Source organism: Cryptomeria japonica, chromosome 1 (assembly GCF_030272615.1).
Source record: "Cryptomeria japonica chromosome 1, Sugi_1.0, whole genome shotgun sequence".
NCBI lineage: Eukaryota > Viridiplantae > Streptophyta > Pinopsida > Cupressales > Cupressaceae > Cryptomeria > Cryptomeria japonica.
In genome coordinates this window covers 352,023,491-352,043,491 of record NC_081405.1, presented here as the reverse complement: position 1 = coordinate 352,043,491, position 20,001 = coordinate 352,023,491, and the positions used below count along the sequence as shown (strand labels likewise).

At 33.6% G+C, this 20,001-nt stretch overlaps 1 protein-coding gene across 2 annotated transcripts; it reads right to left on the bottom strand.

The window, feature by feature from the left end:
- Positions 1–2,988: 2,988 nt before the first annotated feature.
- LOC131069140 (uncharacterized) lies at positions 2,989–17,888 on the bottom strand. Of its 2 annotated transcripts, none has more exons than XM_058004480.2 (4): positions 17,196–17,888; positions 4,367–5,055; positions 3,738–4,012; positions 2,989–3,635 (listed from the first exon to the last, which is right to left on the bottom strand). In XM_058004480.2, exons 2-4 carry the CDS (start codon positions 4,850–4,852, stop codon positions 3,326–3,328), a joined length of 1,071 nt encoding a protein of 356 aa, XP_057860463.2. In that variant the 5' UTR covers positions 4,853–5,055; positions 17,196–17,888; the 3' UTR covers positions 2,989–3,325. The 2 variants fall into 2 exon arrangements, with proteins under 2 accessions (XP_057860463.2, XP_057860462.2); XM_058004479.2 differs by having other exon boundaries at positions 4,367–5,052.
- Between the last annotated feature and the right edge of the window lie 2,113 nt (positions 17,889–20,001).

The following is a 20,001-nucleotide window of genomic DNA, read 5'->3' as shown; positions in this document are numbered from 1 at the left end:
TATTTAAAAAACACATTGAAATGACTAAGATAGATGTTACCGTCAAATTCCAAACCTGGCTATATCTCCGCATAATAGAGTGAAACTATGTCATGTATATATAAGTAAAAAGATGAAACGTCACTTGATGTATTATTCATAGTTGTGGATGGTAAAGATGTGCCATATGTTGAAGGGCAATGGCTACGCAGCGGACAAAATGGCCCGCTCCATACCATGCCCCTCATGCCTGATACCAATCACCATACCCTATGCCTGATATCTTAATTTGTTTTTTTTATTTATTATGTTTTTATTTTTTTGAAAGTTACAATGAGTAAAATAATAAATGTTATAAATTATTAATAAATTATATATTCAAGTATTTTTAATAATATTTATATTATAATAAATGTAAGATATGTATTATATATAAATTTTAATAATATTATTTATTGAACTTTGAAATATATATAAGAATAATAGTTTATTTTATATAAAAATGTTTTATTTTTAAATTAAAATAATTAAGTCATTTTAATATAAGAAATAACTAAATGATTTATATATTGGAAAAGGAAATTGAATTTTACAATTTTTTTTAATTTGATATAATCAATTTTTTTTTGGTGAGTTTCAAAGATCAAAGTGAGGAAATTTTATATTCACTTGGTTATTTCTCATGTTAAGTAATTTTTATTTTCTATGTTTAAGTAATTTTTATTTTTTCTATTAAAACAACTTAATTATTCTTAGGTTAAAATCAATATATTTATTTTGATAATATTTTTTGTTTAAATAGCTATATGATTTTAACCTAAGAATAAGTAAAGTAGTTTTAACATAGAAAATAAGAATTACTTAACATAGAAAATAAGAATTACTTAAAATAGAAAATAAAAAATCACTTAACATGACAAATAACCAAGTGAATATAAAATTTCCTCACTTTGTACCTTTAAAACTCACAAAAAAATATTTGATTAGATCAAATTAAAAATATATATAAACCTCAATTCCCTTTTCCAATATATAAATGACTTAGATATTTCTATGTTAAAATCATTTAATTACTTCTTATGTTAATTTTGACTTAATTATTTTAATTTAAAAAATAAACATCTTTATATAAAATAAACTATTATTCTTATATATATTTAAAAAGTTTAAAAAGTAATATTATTAAAATTTATATATAATATATATCATACATTTATTATAATATAATTTTTATGAAAATTTTAAATATATAATTTATTATTAATTTATAACATTTATTATTTTTGTCACTTTCAAAAAATAAAAACAAATTAAGATGGAAGATATAACAGACAGATCCACCACGATCAACTTGGCAAGACATGTACGGTTTGATTGGACGATTATAGCTGCATAGGGCATGGTGATTGGCATCAGGCATGAATGGTGTCCGCTGCGTAGCCATTGTCTATGTTGAAGTGGATCATATGAATCAAGGGAAAGATGTTTTGCAATTAAAATCCATCATCATCGCTCTCCACAAAGAGCAGGTAAACGTTAAACGATGATAGAATCCCTCCAAATAAAAGGCACACTAGAAATGATACTAGTTTCCATAGAAATGAAATGTCCTTTGTGCAATAAAATGCCAATTGTTCTGGTTAAAAAGCGTGAAGCATCTCAAAATCAATGAAAGAAACCTAAATAAATGACAAAGATAAAACAGCCACGAAAATCCATGATGTAAAATTGCTTGTGCATTCAAAGACAAGTGTAGGATTCAAATTAGAACACAAATACAGCTCTAAACCCTAATGTACTTAAATCATATTTGTACATAAATGGCATACGAACATAACATGTAGAGCAATATATTAGTCTTAAATCAAATGCAACTGCTGTAAAATATAAATCGTAAAGCCAAATCATAAGGCACACCAAACCCTAGATAAAAAAAAAACTAACCCTAGATTAAGAATATGCTTGAAGCTCAAAAGTAAAGAAAATACTCTTAGAAAAGTAGTAAAAATAAACTTACAAAATATTTTAAAATGATCTAATACAATATTTATCCATACATTAATAAACTCTGAAAACTCAACTCGCTATTTTGGTTGACTTCTATGGATACAAATCTTACAAAAATGATTTAGTACACAACACAATCTTGATTCATGCTTAATCAAATCATCTCTTTGCACTACTCTGACATTTTTTGGTTGACTTCTATGGATACAAATCTTATGAAAATGATCTAGTACAACACACGATCTTGATTCATGCTTAATCAAATCATCTCTTTGTTGCTCTACTTTGAAGAGTAGTGGCATTTATGAATATCTTTAGTAGACACGTTCTCCTAGGTCACCCCTCTAAACATCAACTTTACCATCATAACAAAAATTTAAAGCAACAATCCTCAAGCATGCATTATCTATAATGATATGATTGCAAATTTAAATTTATTAGTGCACCAATAGGAGAGTTATTACCATGATCATTATTAAATGCATACAAAATTTCCTTAATATTTGATGAACATAAATGAACGCATTTGATTACCTTTAAATACAACTACAAAGCAACATGTCTTAAATCAACTCTACGGACGAAAAGAATATGGATTGGCAGAGAACTCAAATGGCAGAGCTCAAAAATATTTGAGCTATAAATTTTTCAAACTTCAAGATCCGATCCCCTATCCACTAGGCATAATTTGCACAAGACATGGAAGTGGTATATCAAAGTGGACCACACATGCATGAGGATAGGTGAATGGGTAAGTGTAATAAAAACATTATCCAGATGAAGAGGATAGAGACATACAAGAGCCTGACTTCACAAGACAAATAAATGGGTATCTGCGTTCGCTATTACAAATAATAATTGGATTGCACAAACCTGTGAGAGAAGCAACCAATAAAGAACTCACTTTACCAACTTTCCATACAACAGAAAATAGCAATTTAATATTTATCAGGATAATGCACGCCACTTCAAAATCAATCACATCTTGTGAAAACAATAACATCATACAAAAGCAAAACCATTCAATCAAATAAAATACAAGATGGTCAAATAACTATACAGTCGGTGACTCGAGAATTTGTGGCTTATTGTCTTGTTAGAATATTTACTCAGCAAATATTTAGAGCCGACACCATTACCTCCTGATTTAATGCACAAACCATTACTCTCTTATTTCGGGTGCAAACCATTACTCTTTATGACAGCTGAGATGTACGTCGTCATGTTGTTGAGTTTGATGTTTCAGAAAATAAAACTAAAAATATCCAACAACATAATTACAATATAGAGCACAAAATTATTTCAGCACTGGGACGAGCGCAGAACCACCCAAATACTTTCAAGCAGCCTCTGTACATGAAAGATTTTTACCCTGAATACTGTACCTGAAAGAACTAGCACATTTCAATCCTTGAGATATAAAATCCATATCCGACAACCCTTTAGCGAAGAAGTCACTTTCCCTTTGTTCACAGAAATGCTTAGAATGCACATTGAGCGATAGGTCATCCTTTCCTTTCTGCATGTCAAAAATAGGCGTACCCAACCCTATAAGTTGAGTCTTACCAGGCACTAACATAGAATTCCTCGGATTTCTTGAATCCCAAGCATCTAACAATATGCTATTACCATATGCTGGAGGCTGCAATCTGCAAAATAAATTCATGAAAAAAAACTTAAAAGGAAATGACAAAAAACAATCGCTTTTAACAATAACGTATGTATTCAAGGAAATGGAGAAATAAATAAACCTTGAATGAATACTCTCACTGTTATAAATTCGCTTGGAATGACGCTTCTTGGAATTTTTACTGCTTTCACTTGTATGACTTGATTTTCCTCTGTGCTTATGTTTCTTATCCTTCCTTTTTGAATGTAATTGCCTGGAATTTTTGATAGTATGGGAGACGGAACTTTGCTGAGGCTCTTGTACATCCGGTGCCCACTTCACAGATAGCTTTGGTCGAGGTCCCAAACCGCTTCGCTCCTGACCCCCTCTTATAGCTGGCATTAATTGGACTGACGACTGAAAGGTACAAACAGCGCAAACTATTACAAAGCAATCCCAGGAATCTGCTGCTTTGAAAATATGACAAATATCAACCATCAAGTTATTCATGCTAAAACTAGAGCGAGAAAAGGATCCGCAGAATCATATAACCAATTCAAGTAAAGTAAGCATAGGGATCTGTCTTAAGCACATGCACAACACTCAAAAAACCTTTGAAATCATCACGTCCAAACTTATATAATCCTAAAGTTAAAAGTCTCCGAAAAGTCACAATATTTCACTGCGTATTTGATATTTTTGCTAGAAAAGCAAAAGTTCGTTCCGTAAATAATTTAGCATGCAACTGTCACAGGATAAACAATGTCTTACAGGAAGAGAAAATGTGCGACCATGGAGTGAGTTCTTCAGTTCAAGTCGTTGCTTGCCATCCAAGATTTCACTCTCAGCCTCACTAGAATCCTCATTAGACACATGATGAGAAGATACAGTTGAATGTACGGAGCATGGAAATGATGCACACTTTATTAAAGCCTTACACAACTTCAACTCAACTGAATCTAGGGCAGATTTCCCCTCTTCTATTTGTGAGCATTCACCATTACTGGTAACAGCAATTGGTTTGAGACTTCTAGAGCATCCTTTATGCTCTTGTTCCTTCCCATTTGTGCATGAAGCACACACCTTGTCCCGCTGATTTGCATTGCCAATTGGCTTCTCTGTGACATCAAAATTCAAACCTGCTTCAAAAGCATCCCTCAACTCTTCAACTAGAGAAATCTCACTCTTTAAAATAAACCCATCAACATCATCCCCTATACTACATACATTCAAACCCTCTTCAATCAGATTGCTCATACTGTTGCATATGTTACAAAGATAGTTTAAGTCTACTATTGAGTTACTAGTCTTGATTTCAGCTGCAGCGATGAAAATTTTAAAAACTGATTCAAACTCTCCTCCAAATTCAAATTGCCATTATCAGGACACTCAAAATAGTCTGCTTTTCATAGCAATCATTTATCTCACAGAAAAATCTGCAGACAACTACCAAAACCCTGCTGTCAACAATGAGATATAGTCAGTTAAATGTTAAGCCTCTCTAGGAAAATATTAAAGAAGAAAGAACTACCAAACTCAGGAAAGAAATAAAGACCCACTCAATCCCATGCAACCTATTAAACATCTAAAACTTTTTAAAAGAGTTACTATGATTGAGAACTACATCAGAATTGGATCTGTATAAACCACCGGCAAAATTTTAAATATATTTTACCATAAAAAAATTACGCAAGAATAACACTAGAGAGAAGCTTGTAAATCTTAAACAACATTCACAAGAAGAAAATAATTCATTATTATTTCGGATTTACAAACATGAAAATATAAGTGATAAATTTATCAACAAATGCAACAACATCAAGAGAAAGTGGAGCAAACTGATCAATATTCACAAGAAGAAAATGATCATCATTATTTCATACCGTTTTAAAAACCACAAAATATAAGCAATAAATTTATCAACAAAATGCTTTCACCAGTACAAACAAAACCACAATATCAAGCAATCTTTCTTACAACCCTTAGAAATAGACATAAACATAACTAAACCAACTCCACAAAAAAAATAGAGGTTACTGCACTTTACAATGATTAAAATAGAAATAGAAGCCTCTGGAATCCTTGATATCACTGAAATACCTTTACGATTTAGTTTGAAAATTTTCCTATGTAACTTAGGATCTACTAAGTCAAAGGTTTGTGTTCACATAAACGAGGAAAATATTCACAAGTTTGCAGCTGATAAAAAAAAAAATTAGAGGATTGATTTCAAAATATATAAAGCTGCATTTTTTATTAGTTCTTATTGTCAAAATAAAAATAATTAATCAATAATATTAAACATTTTAAATATAAAAACAAAGTTAATAAAGTAAAATATAATTTAATTAAAAAACCTAAAACATTAATATAAGCTATATTAACAGTGTTTATCCGATTATACATGATAGGGATGTGGGCACACTTTCTCTATTTTATAATTTCCCAAATTTTGGACACAATAAGCTAATGTATCGCGATGACAACCCCCACCCATTTATGTTTTTTGAAGGTTGGTGCTATGTGTTGTCTCATGTCTTAGCTTATGGTTTGGTGCCTTCGTAATGTCTCTAGTATAAGGTTTCATTATATACTTCAATGGAGGCCTGCACATCTGCCCTAAACCCCAACCCCTTGCCTTACCCTAATTCAGTTTCTCCTTGGCACTAAACTTCACATTACTCTATCCTGATGTAATGTTGAGCTCCTATCGCTGGTGGATGAATAGCTTAGATCATGCACCTGGATATGCTAAAATGCACTTGCCGATTTGGCCTGTCCCTCAGCTGCTTACTACTCAACATGTTTGTCTTATACTTCAGTCCTTGCATAGAGCCCCACCCACTCCCTACACCACCACTTCCACTTGCCCCCATTGCTTTGTGTCATGCTCCCATGGTAGCGCACAACTAATCTTCCCGTGTGTAGCTTCTATTTAGCTATTATGCACTAGTTATTGAGTCATCACCTTGTAGAACATTGTTTTATCTGTCCCAACAATCTCAACATTTATCCCTTTTTGGCAATGGCTCCATATCCTGCTACAATGGAGTGTGTGATATTGTGGCACACCCCTATTGGCCCAAGGGTGCATTGATAGCAACTAGGCTGCACATGTCATGATGTGTGAACCATTCACTTTCTGCCACATGTCATTTTTTTGGTGATGTGGGTAATAAGGCCCATATATTTTCGTTTGCATGCATATGAATTTCCATGGTGCCCTATTTGGATCCAATGGCAAATAATTGCATACTGTATGTGACCTCTTGCAATGGCACTTCCGAATTCCATTCATGCACCTTATGTTGTGGTGCACCAACGTATCAACATGAGCAATGTGGCTTATGTTTTTGTGCAATGGCATATCAACATGTGCCATGTAGCTTATGTTGTGTGGTGCCATATCAACAACATGTTCAATGTGTCACCTATGTGGCTTTGTTGGTGGTACCTTTGTGCCTATGTGGCTTTGTTGGTGGTACCTTTGTGCTCACATATCTACCCCAAGACTTTTCATTGCCTTCCCTCTATTCTTGAGGATAGAGGCTACATGCCATAGTTAACTGCCCGCCTACGAACTATTCAGGCATTATATGGTACATTGTTTAGAGGTTTTACTCTCTACGACGAGGGGTGATGTTTTTAAGGGACATGTATTGGTAAATTTGCTTGGCTCGATGGTTTTTCCTTTAATGTGTCATGATTGCTCACATATTCTTGCTAGTTTGAGGGCAAATTTAAAGCCATATCGTAAATGCTCATGCCCTAAAAGCTCTATTTTAGGGTTTTCTTCTCCCTCCCACCAAGGATAGAAATCTTACAAATGTAGGCACATTTATTGGATCTTGGCAGCATGGTCAATCTTATTGGTAATCTAGGAGTCATCAATGTTTGTTGCAACATTGTAAAGGAAGAAAAAAATTTGAATGAAATGTAGAAAAGGTGTTTGTCAAGCTGGTTAATTGCATGGCCAAATTTCTCCACGACTAATAAGAATTTTTTATGATATATCTGATAAGCATTTCAAGTTTTGTCAACATTGTGATTAATTGAAGTGACTATCGGAGCGAGATTTTCTGTTTACTCTTGATCTCTTTTATTTACTCTAATGAGCATTGTGTGTTTCGCAACAGAATAGGGATTCATATTGGAAGTAATAGAGCAAAGAGATTAGTAGAATTTATTCATTTAGATGTGTTTGGTCTGATGTATGTTGGTTCAATGGGTAAATCTCATTATTATGTGACATTCATTGATGATTACTCTATATAAACTTGGATTAATTTTTTGAGTTCTAAATCTCATCATGTTTACTCCAAATTTGAGAATTTAAAAGCTTTGGCAGAAAAACAATTAAATGAGAAAATAAAAGTATTTTTGAGTTTTGACAATGATAAATATTGCTCCAAGGAATCCAACTATTTTTGTAGACATGCAGTCCTTTGGTACAATGTTCATTGATGATTACTATATATACACTGGGTTTATTTTTTGAGTTCTAAATCTCATATTTAATCTAAATTTAAGAATTTTAAAGCATCATTAGAAAAACAATTAGATAAGAAAATAAAAAGTATTTGACAATGGTAAATATTGCTCCAAGGAATTTGACTATTTCATAGGGGTATTGTTCAGGGAAACCGAAAAACTACTTATATATCTCAACAAAATGGGTCTGCAAAGAGGATGAACCAAACCTCAAATGGAAAGAGCCAAAAGTATCGAGCGGTACACAAATTGGTGCTTTTGAACAAAGGGGAGTACTACTTGTTACTCAATTAATCAATCTCCATGTTCAGCTCTTGTAGATAAGAGCCTTCCATTTCACACTCAAAACTAATTGGTTATAAGGCTTTTGTTCACATGCCTAAAGAAAACAATTTACATTGGATCCAAAAGTATAGAAATGTATAGAAATGCATCTTCGTCAGTTACTATGAAAATGTAAAAGGTTATAAACTTTGAAATCCCCCCACCCAAATAATGATTTATTCTTCATATTTTATTTTCAAATAAATTTTGAGACTAAAGTCTAGCACTTATTGAAGAATAAATGATAGATTAAAAGACATACATACAGGAGGACAATGAGAATCCCTTACTCCATTATATAACAAAAACTAGTTGACATGATAAGTATAGTCCACCTAAATTCCATTGTATTTTTGCTTTATTATGTACTAATGACAAGCCAAAATCTTTCAAATAAATATCTTTCTATAAGGGAACATGAATATTGGATGGTGATCAAAAGAGGAGATGATTGCCTCGGATAGATGTGAAACCAGGATCTTGTAACTTTACTTGAGGAAATAAAACTCATTAACTGCAAGTGGGAACATAAAAATAAAATCGAAGCAAATGTTAGATTAGAAAGGTACAAAGCCAAATCATTGGGTAATAGCTACTCCCAAAGAGAGAGAGTTGATCTAGATGGAATTTTCTCCCTTACTACTAAATTATCTTTCAGTAGATTTATATTATCTATTGTTGCAGCTTGTGATTTTGAAATTGAGAAAATGGATGGTAAAACAATTTTCTTGAATGGGGATCTTTCAGAGGAAATTTAAATGCATAGGCCATATATTATTTGGTTTGCAAGCTAAAATTGGTCTTTGTATGGTTTGAAACAATCACAGCAAATGTGGCATGTAATGTCCCCTTCTAAGTAACAGCTAAGCCAAGAAGAAATATCTAGCCTTTCCATTCCCTGAGGCTAGAAAACTAAATGAATAATAAGGGAATGAGAGAATAATTAAAAAAATGAGTCCGAAAAAGCTAAAATCTCAATGCGATATATCTAATTATTCATTATGACTAATAAAAGGGGCCATTTTAAGTTACAACGTTATTATTACTAGGCGACATCTTCATGGTGGGCCGTTTAATAACTTATGCAAACATTGAAACCAATGTCAAGTCGCCTAAGGATGAGCACTAGAACATCGATGCTTTTTGAGGAGTTATAAAGGGGGTTCAAAAGGAATGTTTAGTCATTATTGCCATTGATTTCATTTTCTGATTTTTACTCTCTGCAAATGGAGACCACTGTACAGGACGAAACCCCTATCATGGCAGCTCTGGACATAGCCCCAGGCCTGCAGTAACAACTTTCTCGATCTTGAAAGCCATTAATGTGTTCTAAATACCTATCGCCAGTGTTGAAGGTGATTTTCTGGGCGATTTGGAGGCATCACAATCTGTTTGGTATCGTCACATGGTTGAAAAGGACTATAGCACTCAATTCAAAGGTTCACATTTTCTGCTAATACAGATCAGCCATCTGCAGTAGGAGCAGATCGCACTAGGAAAAGATATTCTCAGCATATCATTTATTTCAACTCGTGTCCAAGTTGTGCAATCTAATTTCAGAAGCAACATTTGGTACGCCTATATGTTGTATTGATTAATCATTCGTATTATCTCTAGCAGAAGCTTTGTTTAATAGAGTTATATCGAAGAACCCTGTTGCATGTTAGTAAAAACCCTCTCAAACTGCCTGTAATCTGCAAATATTTCATAAAATTACCTATTGGTTTGGCTGTCCGTTTACATTTGTAAGTTGGTAAAAAATCTCTAGCAAGGATATTTCATGGCATCAAAAGTTAGATTCATATGCTTTTTAAAATTGGGTTTTGTAAAAAGCAAAGATCCCTATGTATACATTTACCATCTTGCATGTCGATGACATGCTTATTGCTAATAACAAGGCAATGACTAGTGAACTTGGCACTTAGCTGTCTAGTGTATTTAACATTGAGGATCTAGTAGTGACAAAATTCACTCCAGATATGGATACTGGTACAGACTAAATTCACATAAAACTTTAGTTTAATCAAAGAAAATGTGCTGCCACCATTTTGAGGCAATTTTCTATGCAATAGTGAGTATTCCTTTACCAACTTTCATTAAATGTGTCCTAAATCAAATGATGATTATAGAAAATATGTATAATGTGCCTTATGTTGGTATTATTAGTACCAGTAGGCTTAATGTATACAATGATATGTACTAAACAGCATATTTACCCAAGCAAATGGGAGTTCTTAGCAGACTTATGTATACAACACTAGCAAGGGAAAGAAGGAAGGCCAACAGAGGAAGCTTCAGCAAGTTGAACAATACTAGGGCTTCGGAGAAATTTGTAGACTATATCTCTATGGAACTTGTCAACCCAGAGCTAAGGATTTGGATGCTGGGAATGTGGGATCTCCTGATGGAGTTGATTGCATTGAATCAGATTAGACTTGAGAGATGAGATTTCCACAGTCCATGCTATATAATTCCAATGTGCTTCTGGAAAAACATCTACACAGCTGAATCCAGAAGCACATTGGAATTAAATCAGATTAGATTGTTTTATATGATGCTCAACCAAAGTCAATCCCTGCATTATACTACCATGCTTTCCATGGCCACAGGTCATCGATGCTGCATGGGGACTCTAATTGGATCAAGGCACAGGCTAGAGCAAAAAGCTGTCACACTTTGGGGTAAATTGCAAAATTCTTAAATGTCAAACAGCCTATGGAAGTAAAAGATTAAGATGTTTCTTGCTGTCATTAATCTCAGTTTAGTAACACTGCTACTGGCTTTTTTTACTGTAACAATCAAGTGGGAGAGCATAAAAATATTTGTCATTACCTCTGTCTATGCGAGTCTGGTACACTATAGTATAATTAATAAATGACTTAGTTTTTTTGCATCGAGAGAGGAAGCTGAATAGTAGGATAGTCTACCTCATCCATGGAATGGATCTGGTGAACTCTAGGATACCTGAATCTGCACTTAACACTTATTTTATTGCAACCTGTGCATGCCCAACCCAAGGTTTTTACCCAGCAAAAAAGAATACTCTTGCTCTTCCATGTTCTCTATTTTTGCTATCATTATCTTGTCTCACGTTACCTTTTATTGTTCACCTAACCCTGAGCCTTTGCTCCCAAATTGCATCCTTATACTTCTCCCTAAAGATGGATATTATCTCCATCCTGTGTTCCACCCATTGCAACTTAGAAATTGAAAGCAAATGAGAAACAAGAGCAACTATAAGAGTATCATTTACAATTTTACAGTATCATACATTTCAATTTAGTAGTCTTCTTATACAAACAATAATTTAGTTTGACAATAGTGAAAAATAGCAGGTTAACTGCTAAGTAATCGACTCAAAATTTAAAAAACAAGCAGCATATTGATTTGCTTCGGCAAAGTACTCACCAAGCTTTTGAGCTGTGGTCTTTTGTGTTACTTTCCAAAAGGTTCCTCCCCAGAAGTGACTTAGGCATATAAGAATTCTATAATATTAAATACTAATTCTTTTAAACTCGATAAAATAATACAATTGAATCCAATTTAATCTCCTAGTTTTCCAAATTAAGGACCTGATAAAACAATCACTTCACACCACTTGGATCCAGCTTGCTGAACACAGAAGTAACAGAAATGACAAAAAAAGGTTTTATGCAGTGATCAAATTCCCCTGTTGGAGTACCGTGCCTATGTGAGTCTTAGCACACTTTCTACGCAACTAGTTTTGCAGCAGACTTAACTTACAGGTCACAAGCGAGTCACTCATCTATTGCAGAAACTCAGGAGTAATTGTAACCTTGGGATTGCTTTCCAAATGGTTCATCACCAAAAGTGATTTAGGCTTTATAACAATGCCATAGTAGTACATACTACATTCTAATACTTTTAAACTTGATAAAATAATATGATTGAACCCAACTTAATCTCCTATTTTTCCAAATTAAGGACCCGTTAAAAGTAAAACCATCAATTACTTATCAAAAAGCCTCTATATAACACAAATATAAGTAAATTTGCAAATACACCAGTCTGCTAGCAATACTATCTAGAAATTACATTACCACAGGTACACTTCTTGAGAATCCACAGCTTTACTAAAAAATAAATAAAAACAGAACTAACCTAAACCCAAGTCATAATTGATAAAACTGAAATATTCTAAATTATGTAGCAATTTATTAATTTTCTGTTTATTCTAAATATGGACTCTACACAAACAACATTGATATTACAAAATATTTTTACTTATAAATATTAAGGTTGATTTTAAGAGCAAACCATACACAGTCTCCAAAAAACTAGCATGTCCTGTTACTGCACCAATTCCCTACCTGTTTCTTGGTAGCTTTCATAAAAAATGTTTTAACTCCCCATTGCATCAAAGAATAGAATAGTGAACACAGAAGTAAAATTCAACACAATCTTATAGGTGTATTAAATGAAACAACCAAAGTAGTGTGCCTGTCCACAATTATAATATTATTAGAACACGCTTGAGAGCAAACCATACAGAGTCTCCAAAAAACTAGCATGTCCGGTTACTGCACCAATTCCCTACCTGTTTCTTGGTAGCTTTCATAAAAATGTTTCAACTCCCCATTGCATCAAAAAATGGCATAGCGAACACAGAAGTAAAATTCAACACAATCTGTATAGGTGTATTAGTTTAAACAACCCAAGTAGTGGCCTGTCCACAATTATAATATTATTAGAAAATGTTTGAACTTTGCATGGAACCACTGCCATACTCTATTAAATAGTCACGTGGTAAACATTGGGGTTAGAAATAGGATCTTCTGATCCCATCTCGAAATGTCTAGGTGTCTAAATTTATAAATAGTGCACACTGCACCCTATTTTAAAATGGAACTCACATACAGTCACCAGGTTCGAATTCGAATTCGAAGTTCGACAACTTTGAAATTCGAATGAAGTTCAATGAGGGAAAAATTCGAAATGTATAAAATTCGAATTAAGTTCGCCATATGCATAAATATGCCAGATATATTCTATAAAACAACCAATCTTTCATATGGGGGATGGTTCCATATGAATTGCTAATAAGGTTTATTGTAAGTAACATCTTTATCTCATCTTATGAGTAACAGAATCACCAAATACTGGAATACCTCACTGATTGGGTGATCAATTATCATCTTCAGCATTTTTTTGCTCATCCTAATTGAGGGGTCTAACAGACATAAATATCCTGAAGAAAGAACAGGTTAATGGGTTTTAATCAAAGAAAAGACAGAAGAAGAAGGCCAAAAATTTTATTAAAAAAAAAAAAAAATTTGAAGTTCAGCTAATTACAACGAATTTTTTTTTTTTTTTTTGGTTCGGCAAATTTCGAACTTCAAGGATCAAAATTCGGCCGAACCTGGTGACTTAGCAGCATACATTCACTGCACATTTCTACGTGTACATGTAAGTCCGTTCCTATCTATTGAAAAACAGAAAAGTTACCAGTCCTGGTACTGGGTCAGGATCGGGTTTGGTTTGCAGGTTCAATCAAAAAAATAAATGAGTATTGGGTTAGTACATATGAAAAGAAATCAAAAACATATGCATATTTGCAGCAGTAATTAAATTCAAAATATACTACATGTGCAAGTTGACTTAGGCACCTGCCTGTAAAGGATGGCGTACATGTGCAAGATGGCTTACTTGGTGGGAAAGTGACAGTTTGAAGGGAAACCAGGTATTATTTGTGATGACTTAATGAATATATTGCTCAACTGGTGACCAAATGACAGATTTTACAGGCTTTACTTGTCCCTTAAACCTTAGTCATCTTGCACATAAGTCATCCTTTACAGGCAGGTATCCGTAAATTGCACTTTTTAGGGGGGAAAAATTAAAAAAATAAAAAATGGAGAGAATCATCAAATTAGTGCAGGTGCCCGCCAAATTCATCCAAGTTACCCCGGACTGATAGGGAATTAAGTTATTAACAAAACCCTGCCCTAACCCACAGAGAAACCCATAGGGAATTAACAGGACCCTGCCTGAACTCACAGAGAACCGAATCCAGACCCCAAACACAGGCCGGACTGGACCAGTGCCCGGACTCTATAGGGGGCAGACCGGTAACATACATCTGATAAACTATTTAATCCCATCAGAGCGGATGCAGCAAGAATTGATAAAGCTCATAAGCATTCATATGCATGTAATGAAATATAAAACGTAGAGATGGAGATTGCTAGAATGACTATTTGTCATTATTTTTATCAAAAAGAAAATTCAGTAAGACATAATTGAATTAAATTCCATTTCCTGGAAATTTCAATAATTGACTGCAGGCAGTGATTAGTAGCTTATTTTGGCTTCTACTTTCTGCCAATACCTCTTTTAAGGAATGCCCATAACAATTAGACGCATTAAGACTATAGCACAAATTATCGACTACGTGTAAGAGAGTTGAAAATTTTTAGATGGAATCTGTGGCTATAAACATTCAAGTCCTAGATAATTGGTACGCTGTTTTAATGCAACTCAATTGCTTGCCTGTTGGAACTGTAATATTTTTAGGTAGAACATAACATACATTCCTTGAATTTTATTAATTACAAAATATATGATAACAAAATAAATGTTACTCCTTTCCAAACCAAAATTTTCATTTAATCCTATTAACAATTTTTTTCTTCTTTTTCCTGGGCATTTCAGGTCTTCTTATTTAGAAGGATCTGCAATCCACCCACCATTTTGCCTATCCTGATGATGGATCACGTGTGATCCAAAATGTTGATACAAACACAAAACTGACAATTTGATCAAAAGCACTTGAATCAAAGAAAAAAAAATTAACATATTATTGCCCATACAACTTCATATTGCACAATTTCCTCTGTAGCTCTTTCATTTTAGTGATGAGTTCCCTGTGTTATTTGAAATAGAAAGAATTCAAAAACATCTAATCACTAGCAGCCTCAAAATAAAATCTACAATACCTTATGAAATTCTTTTAGCAAAAGCCAGAATGTTCCCAATTGAGTCTTCAACAGTAATTCAATTGTTATGCTACTTAAAAAAGGTTGAAAGTATAGATAAGCACCCCTGGCCCAAAATGATTGTTGTAGAGAGCTAAAGCGTAAGAAAAAGACATGGAAGAAACACAACAGCAAGTGGATGAACATGTGGGACTAAATTTACATGATTGTCTGAGCACTAAAGAGGAGATGAAAAAAAAATGAGTATTAAAAAAACTCAGGATTGCCAGGTGGACAAAACAGCTACGCAGAAAAAAAGCATACTATAATAAAGACTTTAACTAGCCAAAATCTTAATTACACAGTTGAGAACTTGATCTCATCATCTGAGTTGTGACTCTGGTAGGTGGAAGGTGCCCAAAGAAGACTGGGAAGAAAGAACGCGTATTTTCTACAGCAAGAGGGTGGTGGAAACAGAATGGCATTTCATTAAGGCACTACAGATTATAAGGGCATTCGCAGTCAGTTTGATAACAAGTTAAAGGTGGACAGTTTGAACAAACTTTTTGAAGAGTCGAGGCTTCACAAAACAGTTGAGTTTCTAATTTTTGGTTCTTGGTCCCTTAGACAGCTGGGTCGCGTGGACATCATTAAAATTCCTTCATTCATTCTTTCATTCATTCATTTGTAAGCTTTAATTGTATCCCTCTCAAACAACTTGAAAACGAGTTGATTTTTTGTTCTAGGTCTAATTCTCGGTCCCTTAGACCGCTGAGTCTCATGGACGTCATTGAAATTCCTTCATTCATTCATTTGCAAACATTAGATGTGTCGCTCTGTAGTGAAGCCTTGCGTTCTATGGTAAAGGTAAAGGTTTTCTAGAAGATCACAGGTGGTCAGTTTGAACAAACTATTTGAAGAGTCAAGACTTCACAAATCAACGAGTTTCTCACTCAAGATACATAACAGAAGAACCATGAAAAAGAACAACTTAAAAACAAGTTAATTTTTTATTCTTGGTCCCTTAATAAGACCGCTGGGTCTCCTGGACGTCATTAAAATTTCTCCATTCATTCATTTGCGAGCATTAGATGTATCACTCTCGTACAACTTAGAAAACGAGTTAATTTTTGGTTCTAGGTTTCTTAGACCATTGGATCTCGTGGACGTCATTAAAATTCCTTCATTCGTGGTCGTCATTAAAATTCCTTCATTCGTGGAAATATGTAATGAGGCCATAAAACAGCGAGTTTCTCACTCAAGATACATAACAGAAGAACCATGAAAAAGAACCAACTTAAAAACGAGTTAATTTTTTTTTCTTGGTCCCTTAATAAGACCGCTGGGTCTTCATTAAAAATTCTCCATTCATTCATTTGCTCTCGTACAACTTAGAAAACGAGTTAATTTTTGGTTCTAGGTTTCTTAGACCGCTAATTCCTTCATTCGTGGACGTCATTAAAATTCTTTCATTCAAATGTAGTGAGGCCATGAATTCTCGTATTCTTTGGTAAAGGTAAAGGCTTTCTAGAAGATCACAATAAACCCATGCTTGGGAATAAACAGCCTTCTAAATCCAGCAACACCAGAGCTCTTGCAGTAATTCACGGGTTACTTGCTTAATTAAAAAGCCTAATTGAGGACATGACGCAAACAAAGAATTCTAAATCGAAATAAGTATTCTACTACAATAACACAATTTGATATGCGGGTAAAGGACCGTACACGTATTTAAACTAGTCGATTACAAAGAGATTTAATTCCCATAACATGGATCTATGTTTTCAGATTAAGAATTTTCCAGCCATTATGAATCCTCAAAAAAATAGGTGCAAAAGCATTTCTCGTACCAGATAATATGTGATACTGACCCCCACAGCAATTCACAATCACAAGTACTCCACCGCTACAGGATATCAACCGCCTGGGGAATTGTACAGATCTCAGAACTCAAATCCACAAAACTAAATCCACTCTGTAATCTAACTATTTGCCGTCAATAAAACCACAGGGCCTGTATGTGCACCCGACAAAACCCTCGCTCCGCAAGTCCAAAAAAGTCGTAGACAGATTTAAAGAGCAGAAACCCCAAATCATAAATTGGTTGTAAAGATCAAAGGATCGGCCATATTTAGTCAAAACTGGATGCAAATAAAGGGTTAATTACTACTACTAGTAATAGCACTACGCTTGTTCCAATTTTCCCACTGTTTCAGACGATGAGAAGAAACGCTCCCGTAGACAAACAAGCCCTGCAGGGGGATTCGAGCACACCCGCAAAAAGCTGCAGGCATTGTAAAATCCCCTAAAATACCGTAACAAATAATCAGGGCTGCTGGCACTGTGATTCGAGCTGAAGGCCTCCTGACGAGAGAAAATACAGATTATGAGTAAAAGGGGCTTTGTAAAGAGCTAATTTGAGGAGGAGATGAGTGATCAGCCCATGAATTCAGAGACGTCTGTGCTACAGCAGAGGGGAATAAAACCCTGGAAGCAGAGGTCAAACAAGAAAATATCTTTGCTCAGATAAAAGTGATCGAATAACATGTTGAAAGGGCTTTATATAGGTCTGAGGTGGGGGTTAAATGATGGTTAATTAAACCCAGGGTTAGTAGTCGGTGCCCTATGATGGTTCTGGAAGCCGGCCAGGGTGGACGTACTTCCATCCGGTGACGTGGACGTACGGTTAAACCAATCCGTATTAAAGTCATTAAAGAATCCCACGGAGGCCTTCTTTAGTTAGGTACCTATCCCATTCCCCTGTATATCCAAACTACATATATTTTTATCACTATTGTAAGAGAATTTGACCATAAATTCATAGGTATTTATAGCGTCATATATTTCCCTTTTTTTGGAAAAGTTAATTCTCTCTATTATTGGGTGTACAAGGTTATAAACATTTGTGTTTTATGGGTCATTTGATAAGGTCATTAGGTAATATTATGAATGGAGACACACAAATGTTTAAAATAGGTATGGACAAAGTTATAAATATGTGTCTTTGTCGTGGGCCATCTTCATTTAAGTTTGTTAACTATCATTTTGATTTTTTGTTGTGATAATACTGTATTATATCAATTTGATTATTTGTCGCAGTATGATTATGTAAGAATATCCTTGATTCACGCAACAAGTTTGATTGTTTGATTTAAATTACGCACATCAGTTACATTTGACTGTCTAATTTATTAAATATTGCATATATTATTCTTATGTTGTTGTTGATATTCTATGTAAACATAATTGTTGTGCATTTATATTTATGGATCATTTCATAGGATCTTTAGGTGTTATTGTTAGTTTTTTAAATATATTATTCTTAACATTTCTTTAAAGACATTTTCAAATGGAGATAGAGACAAATATTTAAAATGTTTGGTGGACAAAGATATAAATATTTATTTATATGTCGTGAGTCTTCCTCATTAAACTTTGTCAAACTTAATTTTGGTTACTGACTTATGATAATGATATGTTATCATCAATTTGTTTATATTGGTAGTATGCTTATGCAAGAATATACCAAAGTAATGTGATAAGTTTGATTGTCTGATTTGAATTATTTCATTTCAAGTATGGTGAATTGTAACTTAATCATGGTTCTCTTGCAAGAAGAATTAGCAAAACATGGACTCATAGAAGGGGCACAAGTAAGATATGAGTGATAGATGTGACTTGATAATTTGTGTAAGCCATGTTGATTGTAGTCCTATTCGTTCTAGTAGTTAGTTTTAATATGTTGTAAATTTTATTGTTTATCTTCATAATTTTGTTGTGCAATTCTCTATTTGTCAGTGAAATTTCAATTATTCAAGTTGGAGAAGTAATTTGTGTGTGTGTGAATGTACATATATATACATCTGTAGATATATATGTGTCTAATTTAAATATTGCATATTTTATTCTTATGTTGTTGATATTCTATGTAAACATAAATGTTAACAATTTTTATTTGTGTCATTTGATAGAGCCTTTAGGTGTTATCATTAGTTTTTAATATGCATTGTGCTTAACAATACTTAAATACACTATCAAATGGAGATAGACATAAATATTTGAAATATTTGGTAGAAAAGGCTTTTAATATTTATGTCTATGTCATGGGCCTTCTACATTGAACTTTGTCAAACTTAATTTTAGCTCTTGGCTTATAATAATGATATGTTATTATCAATTTGATTATATTGGTAGGATGATTATGCAAAAATATACCTAATTCATGGGATAGGTTCGAATGTCTCATTTGAATCATTTCATATCAATTGTATTTGATTAACTATAATAATAAATTATAATTTAATCGTGGCTCTCTTGCAATAAAAATTAACAAAGCATAAACGTAGGACTAATATAAGGGGCATGTTGACGAGTGTTTTGACACACTCACCAACAGTTAGGCAAGATATGTCATGCCCAAACTTTTGGGCAAAAAACGGAACAACATTTTTTTTTTAAACAACATAAAAATACTAAATGCTCTACAATAAAGATGGGATAATTAAGTTTTGTCTTAACTTTATAACTCAGGAAATAAAAGAATGGTTTACTAAAGTTGATTTAATTAACTCAATCAAAAAAAGCGTAACATTTAGGGTAGACTAATCATACCCCCAAAAAGGGTCAACACAACTAAATCAATTAAGTTAACTAATC